This window comes from Oryctolagus cuniculus, chromosome 13, assembly GCF_964237555.1.
Source record: "Oryctolagus cuniculus chromosome 13, mOryCun1.1, whole genome shotgun sequence".
Taxonomy (NCBI): domain Eukaryota; kingdom Metazoa; phylum Chordata; class Mammalia; order Lagomorpha; family Leporidae; genus Oryctolagus; species Oryctolagus cuniculus.
This window is the reverse complement of record NC_091444.1, coordinates 37,799,491-37,815,240: the sequence shown is the minus strand read 5'-3', so window position 1 is coordinate 37,815,240 and position 15,750 is coordinate 37,799,491. Positions and strand designations below refer to the sequence as shown.

Genomic DNA, 15,750 nt, shown 5'->3' with positions numbered 1-15,750 from the left:
ACTTCTTGAGGGTAAAGATGGTTCAAAACCAAATCCCCGTTGTCTAGCAGGGTGCTTGGTAGGTATTCACGGAGTGGATGTAAGTTGGATGCAGGGCAGTCCACATGACCTGACACTTGTGTTGGCTGTGTGGTGGCCGACAAGCAGACTGCACGGCTGAGAATTCTAATCCCATTCCTGATGACTGTTCTCATAGAGTGTGGACAGTCTGACAAACTTATCATCCGAATGATCAACCGCATAAATTAAACTGGCAGTGAATTTACAGGTGTGAGAAACAACCTCCAGGTCCACTCAAGGATGGACTCAGACTTAGGAAGTGCAAGGAAAGCGAGAGTTTATCAACGGCCGTGCAAGACCGGGTGCCTGGTGGGCCAGCACTCCCGGGGCCGATTACAGCAAGCTGTTTATTTCCTAGCACACAGGCTCCTCCCCTGGTTCCTCATGGGCTGAGTAACTACGGGGTTAACAATCTTCCCAGCATTTGCTTCAATTGTTTTGGCCACGCTTAATGTCCTGTTTGCCCAAGAACTTTCCAGGTGCATGTGACCTAACTGTTACGTTAGCTACTACTTGTAACTTCTCACACATCTGCAAGCTGTTATGCTAGCTAGTTGTCTACTCATAGACAAACATTTTGGTTTGAAAATGAACCAAATGTTTACTTCTCACACAGGTCATATAACTCCTCTTTTTTTTTAGATTTATTTATTTGAAAATCAGAGTTACACACAGAGAGAAGAAGGGACAGAGAGACAGAGTCTTCTACCCACTGGTTCACTCCCCAATTGGCTGCAACAGCGAGAGCCATGCCAATCTGAAGCCAGGAGCCAGGAGCTTCTTCTGGGTGTCCCACGTGGGTGCAGGGGCCCAAGCACTTAGACCAACTTCTACTGCTTTCCCAGACCATATCAGAGACCTGGATCAGAAATGGAGCAGCTGGGACTTGAACCAGCACCCATATGGGATGCCAGCACTGCAGGCAGTGGCTTTACCCACTACACCACAGCATTGACCCCATAACTCTGCTCTTGATAACCCAGGCTGATGAGGGTGTTAGATGCTAATTAATGATATTGTGAAGGGTCTTCTGGCTCATGACTTGCCCTTTGTTCCTAGCTCTGTGCTTGTACTCAAAGGAGGGACTTAGTGGACGCTGGACTTGTTCTGTCTTTATTTGACTTATTTCCCACTGTTACCCCTACTGCTCTGCTTGCTGCAGACCTGGGAGGTTAACTAAGACCTTAAGGCACTCATGCAAAGTCACAAGAGAAAGTCGTATGAATGTAGAACTGAGACTCCATCATGTTGGCCTTTAACATGCCTAGAGCAATGCGACGGGTACCTTGGGACCAGATGAATTGAAGATGCTCTGGCTGAAGATTCAGAAGTATCTGGTAAGTTCTCTCCCACTTGGGCATCCCCTGGGTTCTGGTCCCTCTCCTTGGTTCTAACTCCCCCTGACACTCATTCCACATCTTGTTTGGATTGTCGCCTGACCAGATCCTAAACCATATGAAAACCAGCAAGACCTGGATTAGTTCAGGCTTTTTGTCCATTGTTCAGGGAGCAACAAGAAGGCACCTAGAGACCCTCGTGCCAACTTCTGCCCTGAAGGCCCCACCACTCAGAGAGCAAAAGAGCAAGAGCTGGCCGTCAGCCCAAGCTCTTGCCTTTGTTCTGAAACCTTCCTGGGAAGAGGCAATGACTTCTCTTCTTGGAAGTGTCCCTGGCTCTCTGAGGAGCCGCAGCATGGAGGGGCGTGGCGGCAGGGGCCATGAATGGCTGTTTTCTGCCTGGAATTTCTGTTCCAGGAGATCTATCTGGACGTGGGTTGTAACCACTTGGGGACCATCGATGCCCATGAGATGAGGACAGCCCTCAAGAAGGCAGGTGAGGACACACGCTGTGGACAGGGTCTTGGGGCCCAGGTGTGCCCATGGCAGATGGTTCCTCTCGTTGTCATGGCTACGAACGACTGTTGTTGGCACTTAGTTGCCTTATGTTGAACATCAGTGCTTCAACAAAGCTCTGTCGAGCACCTTCCTTATCCCAGAAGGTGGGAACGCTGCTGGATTCTATAGAACATGACATGGAGAATTTGCCCAAGAGCTCTGCCTGTTACCGGGAAGGTGACAGCAATCACAGAGGGTGGGACTATGAAGGAGCCAGGCAGGGGACCACCAGGACAGTCAGACTCTCACCTTCTCCACTTTCACTTGCTATGGCTAATGTGACCACGGTCAAGGTAGCGCTGGGCCAGGGAAGAGGCTGGTCCTGACGCAGGGTCTCCAAGAGGAGGCTGATGACAGCACACTTGTGGGATGCCCCTGGAGGAGGCAGGCTTACACAGAACCCCAGAGAAGCCCGGCAATGTCAGCCCCGTGGGTTTCCCTCCGGGTCCTGGCTGAGTCTTCCGCTCCTGTGACCCAGGTCCCCTCTGCCCTCAGGTTTCACCCTCAACAACCAGGTGCAGCGGACCATTGCCATGCGCTACGCCTGCAGCAAGCTTGGCATCGACTTTGACGGCTTCGTGGCCTGTATGATCCGCCTGGAGAGCCTCTTCAGTGAGCCGCCTTTCCTGAACTCCAGCCCATTTCCCCTTAGGTGCAGGGAGTGGCCGGGGGCCGGGTCAGGAGGCAGAATCGGACACTGCCTTTGGGAGGCCAGGGGTTCTCTAGAACTTGCAGACAGAGCTCGGAACCCTTGGGTCAAGGGGAGGCAGAAATGGAATTGGCCAGATCCGAGGGCACAGTGTGCTTTTCCTTAGAGACTAAGAAAGCCGTCACTCAGATTATCGTGCACCTGTGGTTAAGGTGAGTGCGTTCCAGGAGCGACCTTAAGTGGCTGAGTGGTAACATTTGTGCCTTGGTGAAGCTCGTGTTGAGAGCACGTTGTCAGTGTCCAGTGAGGAGATGGGGGCTTCCCCTGCCCCCTTGGGCCTTGGCAGCCTGCTGTGTTATCATCAGTAGGCTTACTCAGGGAGGGGGAGGCGAGGGCAGTTCCGCAGTCCAGTGTCTGCCCTATGTGACTGCATTCCTGTTGTGGCGTTTCAGAACTGTTCAGGCTTCTGGACAAGGACCAGAGTGGCACCGTGCAGCTCTCTCTGGCTGAGGTAACGGCTCGAGGTCTGATGGTACTGGGAAGCTCTGGATGGCGTAGGTGCTGAGTGGTGCTGCCCTCAGCTGTCTTAGTTCCGGTGGATCCCATGCAGGGTCCATGGCAGGTCCTGGGAGGAGGGCTGTGATTTGTAGACTTTCAATTTTTTATGATTATCTTAAAGATAAAGCTCCAGTGCATTTCAAAGGTGCAAGCCCTGGTTAACTGGGATGGACTTGTGACGGGGACCACAACTTAAAGTCTTTGGTTGCTAGGACCAGATGTGTTAGGTTGCCATGCAGAAGGAAGGACGTATGTCAGCAATAACAAATGAAATAGCACCAATGTAGAAATGAAGATGCAAACGAGTGTTTTCACTGTGTACAACTTGTGCACATTTAGGTAGCAAATGCTGTGGCACCTCCCCTGTGGAGGACTGCAGCCTTGGCAATAGATGGGACAGCAGGAGGTGGAGCTCTGTCCTGTGGTCCAGGCCAGGGGGAGACGTCGGCCCTTGATCTGCTTCTGAGGCAGTAGGGCTAAGAACCAGGGGATTGCTGGCCCCGTCAAGCTCCTCTGTCCCTCTCTGAAATGGGAATATCATCAACCCCTCGCCTGTGATCTAGGAAAGTCCTCTTTGGGAGCGTGAATGATTCCTGGAGACCCCAGGACAACTGTGACAACTGGGAGTGGAGTGTGTACACACAAGCAGGAGTGTATATGAACACATAGTGCCTATGTCACTAAGCAGGGGTGTGTGTGAACACACAGTGCACGCATCACCATGTGTGTATAGACACTCACAAGGGCTATGTCCAGTGTTCACGGAAAAGTAAAATTAAAAGGTAAGTTTATTTGGTGCCAGACATTTTCAATGCTATGCATACTTTTTTTCATAAAATGCATTTTCCACAACCTTTTTGAAGTTCCCTAGTGTGCATAGATTTCACATTTTTGATACCAACATGAACTCTTAATTTCATTTGCATAGACTTTTGGCGGTACCCTCATGTGTGTATGTACATATGTGAATATACGAGTACATCTGTGTGGTTGTGGACACACATATACCTAATTTTGGAAGTCCCTTTTGGGTCTGGAGCTTTTTCTAGGTTGTATTTGTGTAGTGCTCTGGTTTGATGACTTAGCTAAGAGCTTCCTAGTTGAGTGAGGCCCTTTCAGGGGGTTCAGATGGGGTGGGAGGAAACTGGGGCACAGTGTGAGTGCCCCAGCTCCAGGGGAGGCCGTGAACTGACCCCCGTCTCTTCCTTTGCAGTGGCTGTGTTGTGTGTTGGTCTGACGCCTGGTTCCCGACATCGACCACACTCCCTGCCTTCTGGCATGCCTCTTCCCTCCCCTTTCCCATTCTGTGGCATTCATTGGTTGTTCCTTGTCTTTGCTGCTTGTGGTTGTCCCCAAGATACTGGCCTGCCCCACCGCAGCAGGCTGGCAGCCCTGGGGCTCTAAGTAGCACTGAGCCTTGAGCTATGGGTGCTAGGGTTTGGTGTGGCTTGGCGGGTTAAGCCCCAGCTTGAGATGTCAGCATACCATGTTGGAGCGTGGGTTCAAGTCCTGGCTGCTCTGTTTCCAAGCCAGTTTCCTGCTAATGTGCTTGGTAAGGGAAACCAGTGGAAGATGGCCCAAGTAGCTGGGCCCTGGCCATCCATGTGGGAGACCAGGATGGAGTTCCTTGGCCCTGGTTTCAGCCCAGCCTAGCCCCGGCTGTTGGGGCCATTTGGAGAGTAAACCAGTGGATAGAAATCTCTTTCTCTATTCCTCTCCTTATCTCTCTCTCTCTCTGTTGCTCTGCCTTTCAAATAAATAAGTCTTTAAAAAATAATAATAAAAAAATAAAATTGTGTCCAGGAGAGTCTTGGCTTTCTCTAGTGACTCAATCTGGGGAGTGCCCAAGCTCTTCCCACCTTAGGAACGATGTTCTTGGGACAGATCAAGAACGTGGGTTAATGTGCTGGAGGAGAGGCTGCCAGGCACAGAGCTGCTTCTGTGGGCTGGCTGTCTTTAGGAGAGGGGCTGGGGCCCAGGCCTGCGTGGAGGGGTGCGGGGCAGGGGTGTGGCAGCCCTGCGGTGGTCTGCTGGAGGATGAGTGGTCCACTTCCGGAAGCAGAGCTGGATGAACACCCTCTAGAAAGAGGAGTTGTGACTACGGCGAAACACCACAGGGCTTTGCTTCTGCCTGCACGTCCCACAGGCCCAGTGTGTGTGTGTGTGTGTGTGTGTGTGTGTGTGTGTGGCGGGGGCGGGTCCCCTACTGAAGAGGGGAGGGGAATGCTGTGGGGTCTCACCTTTCTGGGAGACGCAGGGAGGGCCCCGCCAGTCTCAGCACAGAGAGGGAGCCGTGGGTCCCGGAGAAAAGGAGTCCTTGGTCATCTGGTCAGGGCTGTGAGGTGTCGGGGGTCAGAGCTCCCATCAGTGGCACTCAGCGGGTGTCAGCTCAGCCACTCACAGGCCACCTGGACGGAGCATCCCAGTGGCTCCCCAGGGCTCAGCTGGGGTAATTCTCATCCTCATCAACCAGCTTCAAGGTCCCACCCCACGTAAAAACAGCGTGCTGCAAACCAGATCTCCCCACACTGGGTGCGTTCCACACTTGCTCTTGGCCCTAGTAAACCCATCACAAGTCAAAAATATACTTACTGGGGCAGGCACTGTGGCGCACTAGGTTAATCCTCCACCTGCAGCGCCAGCATCCCATATGGGTGCCAGTTCCAGTCCCGGTTGCTCCTTTTCCAGTCCAGCTCTCTGCTGTGGCCTGGGAAAGCAGCAGAAGATGACCCAAGTCCGTGGGCCCTGCACCTGTGTGGGAGACTGGGAGGAAGCCCCTAACTTCTGGCTTCTGATCAGCACAGCTCTGGCCATTGCAGCCACTTGGGGAGTGAACCAATGGAAGGAAGACCTTTCTCTCTGTTTCTCTCTCTCACACTCTCTGCAACTCTGCCTGTCAAATAAATAGATAAAATCTTTAAAAATATACATATATTTACTACACCCAACCTAGCGAACGCCAGAGCTGAGCCCAGCCCCACCTGGCACACGAGTAAAATGCTTACGTTGCAGGTGGGCAAACTCATCGAACACAAAGCTGATTTTATTAGAAAGCGTTGCAAATATTGCCTGTAATATATTGAATATCTGTATCCAAAAGTCACTGGCCACACAGCACACTGGAAGGCATGGGCCGCCTCCAGCAGAGTTGCATGGCTGGCTGGGCGGCGGGGCCGCTGCTCACCACCACCCTGGAGGGTGCATGTGCCTCGCCCAGGAGATCAAAACCCAGAGTGGGAGGCCGGCGCCACGGCTCACTAGGCTAATCCTCTGCCTGCGGCACCAGCACACTGGGTTCTAGTGCCGGTCGGGGCGCCGGATTCTGTCCCGGTTGCCCCTCTTCCAGGCCAGCTCTCTGTTGTGGCCAGGGAGTGCAGTGGAGGATGGCCCAAGTGCTTGGGCCCTGCACCCCATGGGAGACCAGGAGAAGTACCTGGCTCCTGGCTTTGGATCAGCGTGGTGCGCCGGCCACAGCGCGCCGGCCGCAGTGGCCATTGGAGGGTGAACCAACGGCAAAGGAAGACCTTTCTCTCTGTCTCTCTCTCTCACTGTCCACTCTGCCTGTCAAACAAACAAACAAACAAACAAAAACAAAAACCAGAGTGGGAGCAGAGTTTCTACTGTGTGCCTGTTGCCCTCACACCATCACCCAGCTGAGAAACCATGAAGGCACACCACCTTAAGCTGGCACCCTCTGTATCTGCCTCACCTTGCAACAGGCAGTTTGATTTTGAAGTCTGCTAGCTCAGCAGGAAGTAATGGCATCCCAGGGAATAGTTAACCTCAGAACTCCTCACAGAGCCCATGAAGCCTCTTACAGATCCTGAGGTGTTTCCTCTAGAACATCTGGGAGGATGCCCTGGGCCCCGCCTCCCGCATCAGTGCAGCTGGAGATGCGGCTTTGGGGTGAAGCCTCTTCCTTGCACCCAAATGCAACCGCATCTGAAGATTGGGCTCCTTCCTCAGTCCATACCTGTAGTGGAATGAGAAGGTGAAAAGGCCATGCCAAGGTGGCCGCTGAGGTGAAAAGGTCATGCCAAGATGGCCACTGAGGTGAAAAGGTCATGCCAAGATGGCCGCTGACAACAGAAACTGCCTGGCAACAGGCCGTGATTGGATGGCTTCAGAAACCACATGACAACAGAGCCTGACAACAGGCTGTGATTGGATGGTTTCAGAAACTGCCTGGCAACAGAGCCTGACTGGCAACAGGCTGTGATTGGATGGCTTTGGAAACTGCCTGGCAACAGGCTGTGATCGGTTAGGGCATAGACCACCCCTTGACCAGATTGGCTGTCTTGGCTATATAAGCTGTTGTACCAACTGAAATAAACGAGTCTGTGGGCTGCTTGCCTCTGGCCCACTTTCACCTGACTCCCAGGGTCTGTGTGGTGACTCCGTGCCTCTTGTCCCCACCACGCTCCTCCTCTCAGAACAAATCCTCTCAGAACAAATCAACTTCAACACACACCCCCCTCCCTGGCAGAACTGGCACTCCACGCTTGGGCCCCTACTGCTCCTGATGGCACCGGCAGGCTGGCGTGCCTGTCCCATCATCCATGACACTGTTGTTCATGTTTGCCCGGGGCCTAGCCCACTGCCTAGCACAGAGTGGGCACTCACCGAACGCAGACATATCCTTCACTTGGCGAACAAGGGGGCTTGGCAGGGAAGCCGTAGTGGGCGGCTGGGTCTGTCCTGGTTGCCTGTGGATGAATTAGACTCCTGGGGATAATGCACCTGATACAGGGCTGCATTACAGCCCTGCAGCTCTGGGAGAACATGGGGCACCTGCAGGGTCCCCTGCTGAGCCGCCCCTCCGGTGCCAGGAACAGAGGAAGATGTGACTGTCTGTGGACTGACTCCCAGGGCAGCAGGTCTTTGATTTGAGCTCTCAGACTCACCCAGCTCCTGGGGAGACCTCCATGGGGAGTCTGGGTTTGTCTTCCTCTAATGCACCTTCAGAAGGGCACAGCGAGTCTTCTCATTAGGGAATGCGATGCCTGCTGGACCGGGGAAGCTGCCATTGAGGTGAGAGGCATTCCGGGAGCCTTGAATCTTGAACCATCTTCAGCAAAGTTCCCTTCCTGGTAAGGGTCACCAATCAGCTCTCTCCTCAGAGCCACCTCCCTGGGCTGGGCTGTTTGAAAGTATGCACGACCACAGAGCAGCTCTGAGTGGGGCTGGGGTGTCTTGTGGGCAGGCATCAGAGGGGCCTTTTTGGCCAAGGGCCTGGCTGTGTCGTGCTGTGCCTCCAGCCCATCTGGGTGGTCTCATGCTGGCTCCTGGCTTGTCTCAATGCCAGCTGATCTTCTGGGTGAGAATAACATTAGCTGCTTTCTAGTGGCAGGTGCGTGGAGAAGACGGGCCCCCCAAGAGGCAGAAGGTGATGACTTGGAGTTGGCAAGTTGTGAGGATAGACTGACCCCTTTCAATTTCAATAGCCTGGGCTTTGTTCACTAGTTGATTGCAAGTAAGACTTTAGGGGCGGGTGCTGTTGTGGGTTAAGCCACTGCTTCTAATGCTGGCATCTTGTATCCAAGTGCCAGTTAGAGGCCCAGCTGCTCTGCTTCTAATCCAGCTCCCTCCTAATGCACCTGGGAAAGCGGCAGAAGATGACCCAAGTGCTTGGGCCTCTGCACCCACGTGGGAGACCCTGATAGAGTTCTAGGCTTCTGACTTCAGCCTGGCCCAACCTTGGCCATTGCAGCCATTTGGAGGGTAAACCAGCAGACGGAAGAGCCTCCACCTCCCAGGGTGCTCATTAGCAGGAAGCTGGACTGAGAAGCAGAGCTAGGATTTGAACATAGGTGCTCATGAGGGCATCCCACACAGCATTGTAACCATTGTGTCACATGTCCACCCCAACAATAATTCTTTCATCATATCTAATAACCAATCTATATTCAAATTTCCTGGATTTGTATCATGATGTATTTTTCCAGTTACTGTGTGTGAATGGGGATCCAAACAAGATCCTCACTTTGAACTCTCTAATCTAGAGCAATCTTCCTATTTTTTTCATGCCCTTGAATGATCAACAAATAATTGCACTTTTAAAAAAGAGCGCTGGCAATGTGAATTTGCTCTAGGTGTTATTCAGCCTAATTAAATCTCACACAGAGTTCCTGTTCTATCCAGCTTCCTCACTCTCCCCAGGGCCCTGCAGGATGGTTTATGGGGCACTGGGGAATGGGAGAGGCTGTCTGGTTTCACTCCAGCGTGGTTTCTGTCCAAGCTTGCAGGTCCCTGGAGCTGGCTCAGGGCTGTCTGGGCTGGGGGGACTCTGTCTGGCGCCTGAACATGGTCTCTGTTCAGGAATTTGCTTTCCCCAAGCCCCTTCCTGGGCATGGGAAGAAGGTCCTTGCTGAGCCATCTCCTTCCAGCCTCAAGGAGCCCCTCCCAAACATGGTCTCTCCAGGCTGCCTGGGGTCACAGTTGTTCCCTGGGCCCAGAGGGTGCACCTGCTGATGCTGGTAGGAAGGAAACTCAGTGGAGACTGCAGCTCACTGGTGCAGGGAGGGGAAGTAACACAAAGGTTGTGGGGCAGACCTCCCTGAGAGAGAGCCCTGGGGCTGGAATTTCACTACATCCATTCATTCATTCAAATATCAATCAGCACCCCTCCGCCTTCAAATAGATTTCTACAGATGTCCTGGACTGTCATCTTGCTACCACTTTCTCCATGCCTCCACTTCCTTTTCTGTAAATGCAACAACAGTGAAAGAAAACCCCTCTGAAACGTCTGGATGCAGCTTATCACCGGGTCCCGGGTTTGCAGCTTCTCACCCTTAGCTGAAGCTGTTTTAGCCCTTCCTTTATGGTCATTCATAACCATGGACTAAAAGTACCTCATAGAACAGAGGCAGTGGTAAAACTGGTCAGGTGAAATCCCCCAATAATTAGCACCCTGGTGGTCAGGTGTTGTCCCAAAGGGTCTCCTATCAGGGAATTCCCGCGAGGGCAGGAAGCCACTACCACCTGTGTGTAGATCAATTGAAATGAAGCCCACCTGCGATCATAAAGCACACTGCTCAAACGAGGGAGGCCAGCAGAGAAAGGGGAGAGGTGGATGCAGCCTCCGGAAACAGGCGGCATCGTGCAGGATCTGCAGAGTTTCATTCACTCATTCAGCAACTGTTGAGCGTCAGCAATGTTCTGTGTGTTGTGTTGGCACCGGTGAGTGAGTGGGAACAGCGCTGCAGATGCAGGGAAGAGCACAGGGCAACACAGAGCCCGTGCAGAATCCTGCGCTCCCGCGGGTTGTGGAATTCCCAGTGCCTTGGAGGCCATCGTCGCAGCCCCCGGCCAGCCCCCGGGCCAGCCTGCACCAGGGAGCAGCCGACGCCCCTGCTCACTCCTCCCTTCTGTTGCCTGTTCCCGCCTGTGTTAGACACGTGGCTCCCTCCCCGAGCTGCAGCTTGCTTAGAAGCTCGTGCCCGTCCTTTCCCTGGGCTGGAAGGACCTGGAGCGCTTCTTGGCTACTGCGGGACACCTGCAGCTGCTGCCCGGCAGTGGGCCACGTGCAGCCAGCTTGTGTCCCTCCCACCGAGGTTGACGAGAGGGCCAACCACAGCGGCCGGGGTGGTGGCCTTTGTGGGGGGGTCCTGGGGGTGTAGGTTCCAGATGTGAGGCTGACAGAGAAGCAGGGGTCTCGCGCTTCCACCTGCTCGCCAAATACCTTTATGCTAATTAACTTCAGCATTACAAAACAATGCACTTTTTTTTTTTTAGACAGAGTTATAGACAGTGAGAGAGAGACAGAGAGAGAAAGGTCTTCCTTCCGTTGGTTCATCCCCCAAATGGCCACTACGGCCTATATGCTGCGCCCATCCGAAGCCAGGAGCCAGGAGCTTCTTCTGGGTCTCCCACGCAGGTGCAGGGGCCCAAGGACTTGGGCCATCCTCCACTGCCTTCCCGGGCCACAGCAGAGAGCTGGACTGGAAGAGGAGCAACCGGGACTAGAACCCGGGGTGCTGGCGCCACAGGCAGAGGATTAGCCTAGTGAGCCGTGGTGCTGGTGCACTTTCTAATTACACAGAGGAAGCACTAGCAGCTGTAATGGGGGGGGGGGGGCGTTATCTATTGCACAAGTGATTCTAATAGATGCTCTCCCAGAAATGAGCGAGGGAGGCTGAGGGGAGGGTTGGGGAGGTGGGGGAAGGAGAGAGAGGGAGAGATGAAATCAGGAAGAAAAGCTTGACTGACAAGACCCTCATGGCCTCAGAGTGAGGCTGCTGTCTCGGGGCCCTGGGGAATCTTCCAGGAGCTGTGCAGCCATCGCTGGGCTTCCTGGGGAAGGAACTGTGCAAACAGCGACAGGGCTATGTAAGTAACAGCACGCACACTTCACGTAAGCGTAATTACAGCCCCGCGTCACCAGCACTCTCTGGGGACTGGCCACGTTTCACATCTGAAAGTGCTTTTTGCTTGGTGGTGATTAAAGCAGGCCCTAGGTTCTGTCTTTAAGTTTTTTTAAAGCTACATGTTTTTCTTTATTTATATCAGTTGGACAGCATGTTAAAACGCGTGGCTATCATTTAATAATGGTATGTCCGGGTGATCAAATGTTTATGATGCTTATGGGGCTTTACTGAGCACCTACTATGTGCTGGGAGGGATGCAGGTAGTAGGGTTACCAATATGAGTAAGACATGTCCCTGCCTTTGGGTGTGTGTGTCACCACAGATGAAGAGGGAGGCAGGTGTCAAAAGAAGGTGCGGGCCGGCGCCGCGGCTCACTAGGCTAATCCTCCGCCTTGCGGCGCCGGCACACCGGGTTCTAGTCCTAGTTGGGGCGCCGGATTCTGTCCCGGTTGCCCCTCTTCAGGCCAGCTCTCTGCTGTGGCCAGGGAGTGCAGTGGAGGATGGCCCAGGTGCTTGGGCCCTGCACCCCATGGGAGACCAGGAAAAGCACCTGGCTCCTGCCATCAGATCAGTGCGGTGCGCTGGCCACGGTGGCCATTGGAGGGTGAACCAACGGCAAAGGAAGACCTTTCTCTCTGTCTCTCTCTCTCACTGTCCACTCTGCCTGTCCAAAAAAAAAATCGCTTCAACATGAGAAGACGGGAGCAGCGGTGGGGACAGAGGGGCGGCAGTAGCCATGGCACAGGGACCGCCAGCTCCAGCTCGGGGCTCAGGCGAGGCCCCGCGGAACAGCAGAGTGGGAAACAGGAGCTGCCTCCACTCTTACCTAGATGGGGAGCGTCTGGGTTCCAGGTAGAGGCCAGGTAGGAAGGCTGTGGGCCGCAGGTGGTTTTTCTGAGTGTTGGGTTCTGTGTGCCGTGTTGATTGGGAGACATAAAGGGCACCAGTTATTTGAACAGGAAGAATTTATCTGCAACGAAGTGTTAACGAGGAATGAAGTTGTCACAGCAGCTGACGGGCTAACAAGTGCTTCAAGGTGCCATGGAGACAGAGGGAGCAGCAGCAGCAGGAGGCCGCTTGGTGGTGGAGGGTTGCCGGGGAGTCAACAGAGGGACAGGCTGAGACCTCTGAGGTCGGGTGCCTCGGGGGAGGGGGCTAGGACCTGAGGAGGCTGATTCTGCCCATGTAGGAAACCCGCCTAAGTGGGTTCACCTGCTGCTCACGCCCCCTATCGGCAGGGTCTCCTCTGTGGCCCAGCAGCACAGGAGCACGGACCCAGAGGGTGGTTTTCATCCCGTGAGCTGGAGATCCCAGCACTCGGCATGGATTCTTGCGAACCCACAAAGTGTCAGGCACTTCTAGCCCTGGAGACACACCCGCGAGCCAAAAAGACAAAAACCCCTGTGTGTAGTGGCGTGCCCAGCAGATGAGGGAAACAGCCAATAACAAACGGATGCATAAACTGTGGTGTAGACAGTGTATTCTGAGAAATCAAGTGACGGCGGGAAAGAGAATAAGTGGGGGTGGGGGGTGGGGAATGAGGGCCCAATTCTAAGCAAGAAGTCTGCAAAGACTTCTCTGAGAATCTGACCTTTGGGTAAAGACTTGAAGCGTGCAGGTGTGGGTTCTGGATAGGGGATTCAGGAGCAGGGCCCGGCAGGTGTGGGAGGCCTGGGTTCACAGACAAGGCAGCCTGAGGAGCAGCAGGAGGGGCCCGGGAGGGGGCAGGGTTCAATCAGGGCCGTGGGACCCCATTAGGACTTTGGAAGGTGTTGTGAGTGAGATGGGGCAGCTGCAGGGGTTTGAATGATGATGTCCCCTCCAAAGTGCAGGTCAGCACTTCATTCCCACTGGGGCGGCAGTAAGAGGAGGGGTCTTTGGGAGAAACCCTCATGAATGAGTGGTACCTCCTTTAAGGGCTGGCGGGCACTAGCTGAGGCCCTCTGTGCTCCTCTGCCGGCCGCCCTGAGAGACACAGCAGGAGGGCTCTGGGCAGACACTGTATCTGCCCAGGCTCTGTGGGAGCTGCATTTTACTGCTTGCGCATTATGCAGTTTCGGGTATTTTTTTTTTTTTTTTTTGACAGGCAGAGTGGACAGTGAGAGAGAGAGAGACAGAGAGAAAGATCTTCCTTTGCCGTTGGTTCACCCTCCAATGGCCGCCGCGCCTGGCGCGCTGCGGCTGGTGCACCGCGCTGATCCAATGGCAGGAGCCAGGTACTTCTCCTGGTCTCCCATGGGGTGCAGGGCCCAAGGACTTGGGCCATCCTCCACTTCACTCCCTGGCCATAGCAGAGAGCTGGCCTGGAAGAGGGGCAGCTGGGACTAGAACCCGGTGTGCCAGCGCCGCAAGGCGGAGGATTAGCCTAGTGAGCCTCAGCGCCAGCCTAGTTTTGGGTATTTTCTTAGAGCGATGCAAATGTACTGGGGCGGAAGTCATTGGAGCAGTTGGGCTGAAGGGTACTGAGTGCTCCCTTGCACCTGGCTGTTGAGAATTGGCCCAAGGAGACTGCGGGGAGGCTGTGGCCACACCCGGGTGAGAGGGGCCTGGCACCATGGAGGCAGTGAGGTGGAGTGGAGTTCTGGACATGTTTTGAAAGGGGGTGTTTGGGAGCTGCTTCCTGTTGGATACAGGCATGAGCAGAGGGAAGGAGGCAGCGGGGGTGACAGTGCTTGTGTCTGGAGCACCTGCGGGATGAAGCAGAGAGCAACCAATGGTTTTTGTTTGCTTTTTTTTTTTTTTAAGTGAAAATTGATTTATTGGAGAGGCAGTGAGTTCCCATCTGCTGATTCACTCCCCAAATAGCCACAAGAGCTGGGGCTGGGCTGGTGCTGAAGGCAAGAGCTAGGGACCCAATCCAGGTCTCCTAGGTGGGCAGCAGGGACCCAGCTACTGCAGCCGTCACCACGGCCTCCCAGGGACTGCATCAGCAGGAAGCTGGAGTGAGGAGCCAGAGCTGGGCGTTGAACCCAGGGGCTCCAACATGGGCTTCGTAACTGTTGTCCTAACCACTAGGCTAATCGTGTACTGTGCTTGTTTTGTGTTTTGTTTTTTCATACTCCAACTGTATATGGCTATAAAGTGATGAAAGTCTTTTTCACTTAGAGAGGATGAGTCTGTAGACTACAAAGTCCCAGCAACCGGAAGTAAAGTCATTTTTTTTTTTCTGAACTACTCAGAATCTCTGCATGTTTTCTTTGCAACAGGCCTATGGCGTACACAGGGGTGAAATCCTTAATTCCCAGATGAGCCGTGGGAGTGGGAGTGAGTTTGTTTACAAGTCACACCCCTCTCCCTTCCCTGCCAGATGTGGGTTTTGTTTCTGACGCCGGTTACCTGGATGGCCTCCCCCTCCTCTGTCCTGGCCATCATGGGCCTGCCCCCTCTCAGTCTCTGTTTCTGTGGCTCGCTCTCCATCCCGGGCTCCTCAGGGCTTCAACCCCAGCCCAAGGAGCTCCTGGTGGCTTTAAGTTTCCAGCTGCCTTCCGGGGAGCCCCACCAGGCAGCCCCAAGATTAGGGGAGCTTCCCCACTGCCCCAGCTCACCTGGCTCCTTCCCCACCCAGAGCCTTGAGAGCACTTGGTGTCATCACCCCACTGCTGGCCTCCAAGCAGAGTCGCCTCTGTCTGCTTCCTCTTCTCGCCCATGTGGCTGACCCTTCGCTGGTCACGTCAGCTTCCCCTCCCTCCCTCCCTCCCTCCCGGCTTCTCTCCTGGAAGTCAGGCGGTTGGTTACCTACCCTGTTGCCCAGGCTGCCTTGTGCAGAGGCCTCCTGAGGAGTTCTTCTCCCTTAAACCCTCCCCTCCCCGGCCTTGCAGCACGAAGGAGTGACCGCTAAAGCACAGAGCCCAAGAAGACCCTTCCTGGAGGGGGCCTGGCCTGCTTTCCAGACTATTCTGCGGCATCTGTTTGAATCACCTGGAGTAAACCCTGTGTGAACTAAAATCCCCAAGTGTGCACCTGCGTTTGCTGGGGCTGCTCCTTCGGCCTCTGCCCTTCCTGCCTCCCTGCCCCCTCCAAATGCCCCTCCCCTACCCCATCCCCCTCCGTCACCCCCCCCCCCCCCAACAGGGGCCCCAGCCAGCAGAGGTCTCCTAGCAGTGGGGGAGGGTCAGCCCTGCTCTTGGCCCCTTTCCAGTCCGGTCCAGGAAGACGGCTTTCTTCCCTGGCTCTCACCAGGATGAGGGAGTCGGGCGAGATGCTCACTCATCTTCCTTTCCAG

At 54.4% G+C, this 15,750-nt stretch overlaps 1 protein-coding gene across 1 annotated transcript in view; it reads left to right on the top strand.

The window, feature by feature from the left end:
- The window catches only part of CAPN8 (calpain 8), a 69,027-nt gene extending 64,063 nt beyond the window's left edge, over positions 1 to 4,964 (top strand). The window contains exons 17-21 of the mRNA XM_051821387.2: positions 1,329 to 1,397; positions 1,815 to 1,893; positions 2,451 to 2,567; positions 3,057 to 3,115; positions 4,376 to 4,964. Of these exons, the coding sequence (XP_051677347.2) occupies positions 1,329 to 1,397; positions 1,815 to 1,893; positions 2,451 to 2,567; positions 3,057 to 3,115; positions 4,376 to 4,399 (348 nt within the window). The 3' untranslated portion in view covers positions 4,400 to 4,964. The remainder of the gene's footprint in view (positions 1 to 1,328; positions 1,398 to 1,814; positions 1,894 to 2,450; positions 2,568 to 3,056; positions 3,116 to 4,375) is intronic.
- Positions 4,965 to 15,750: the final 10,786 nt, after the last annotated feature.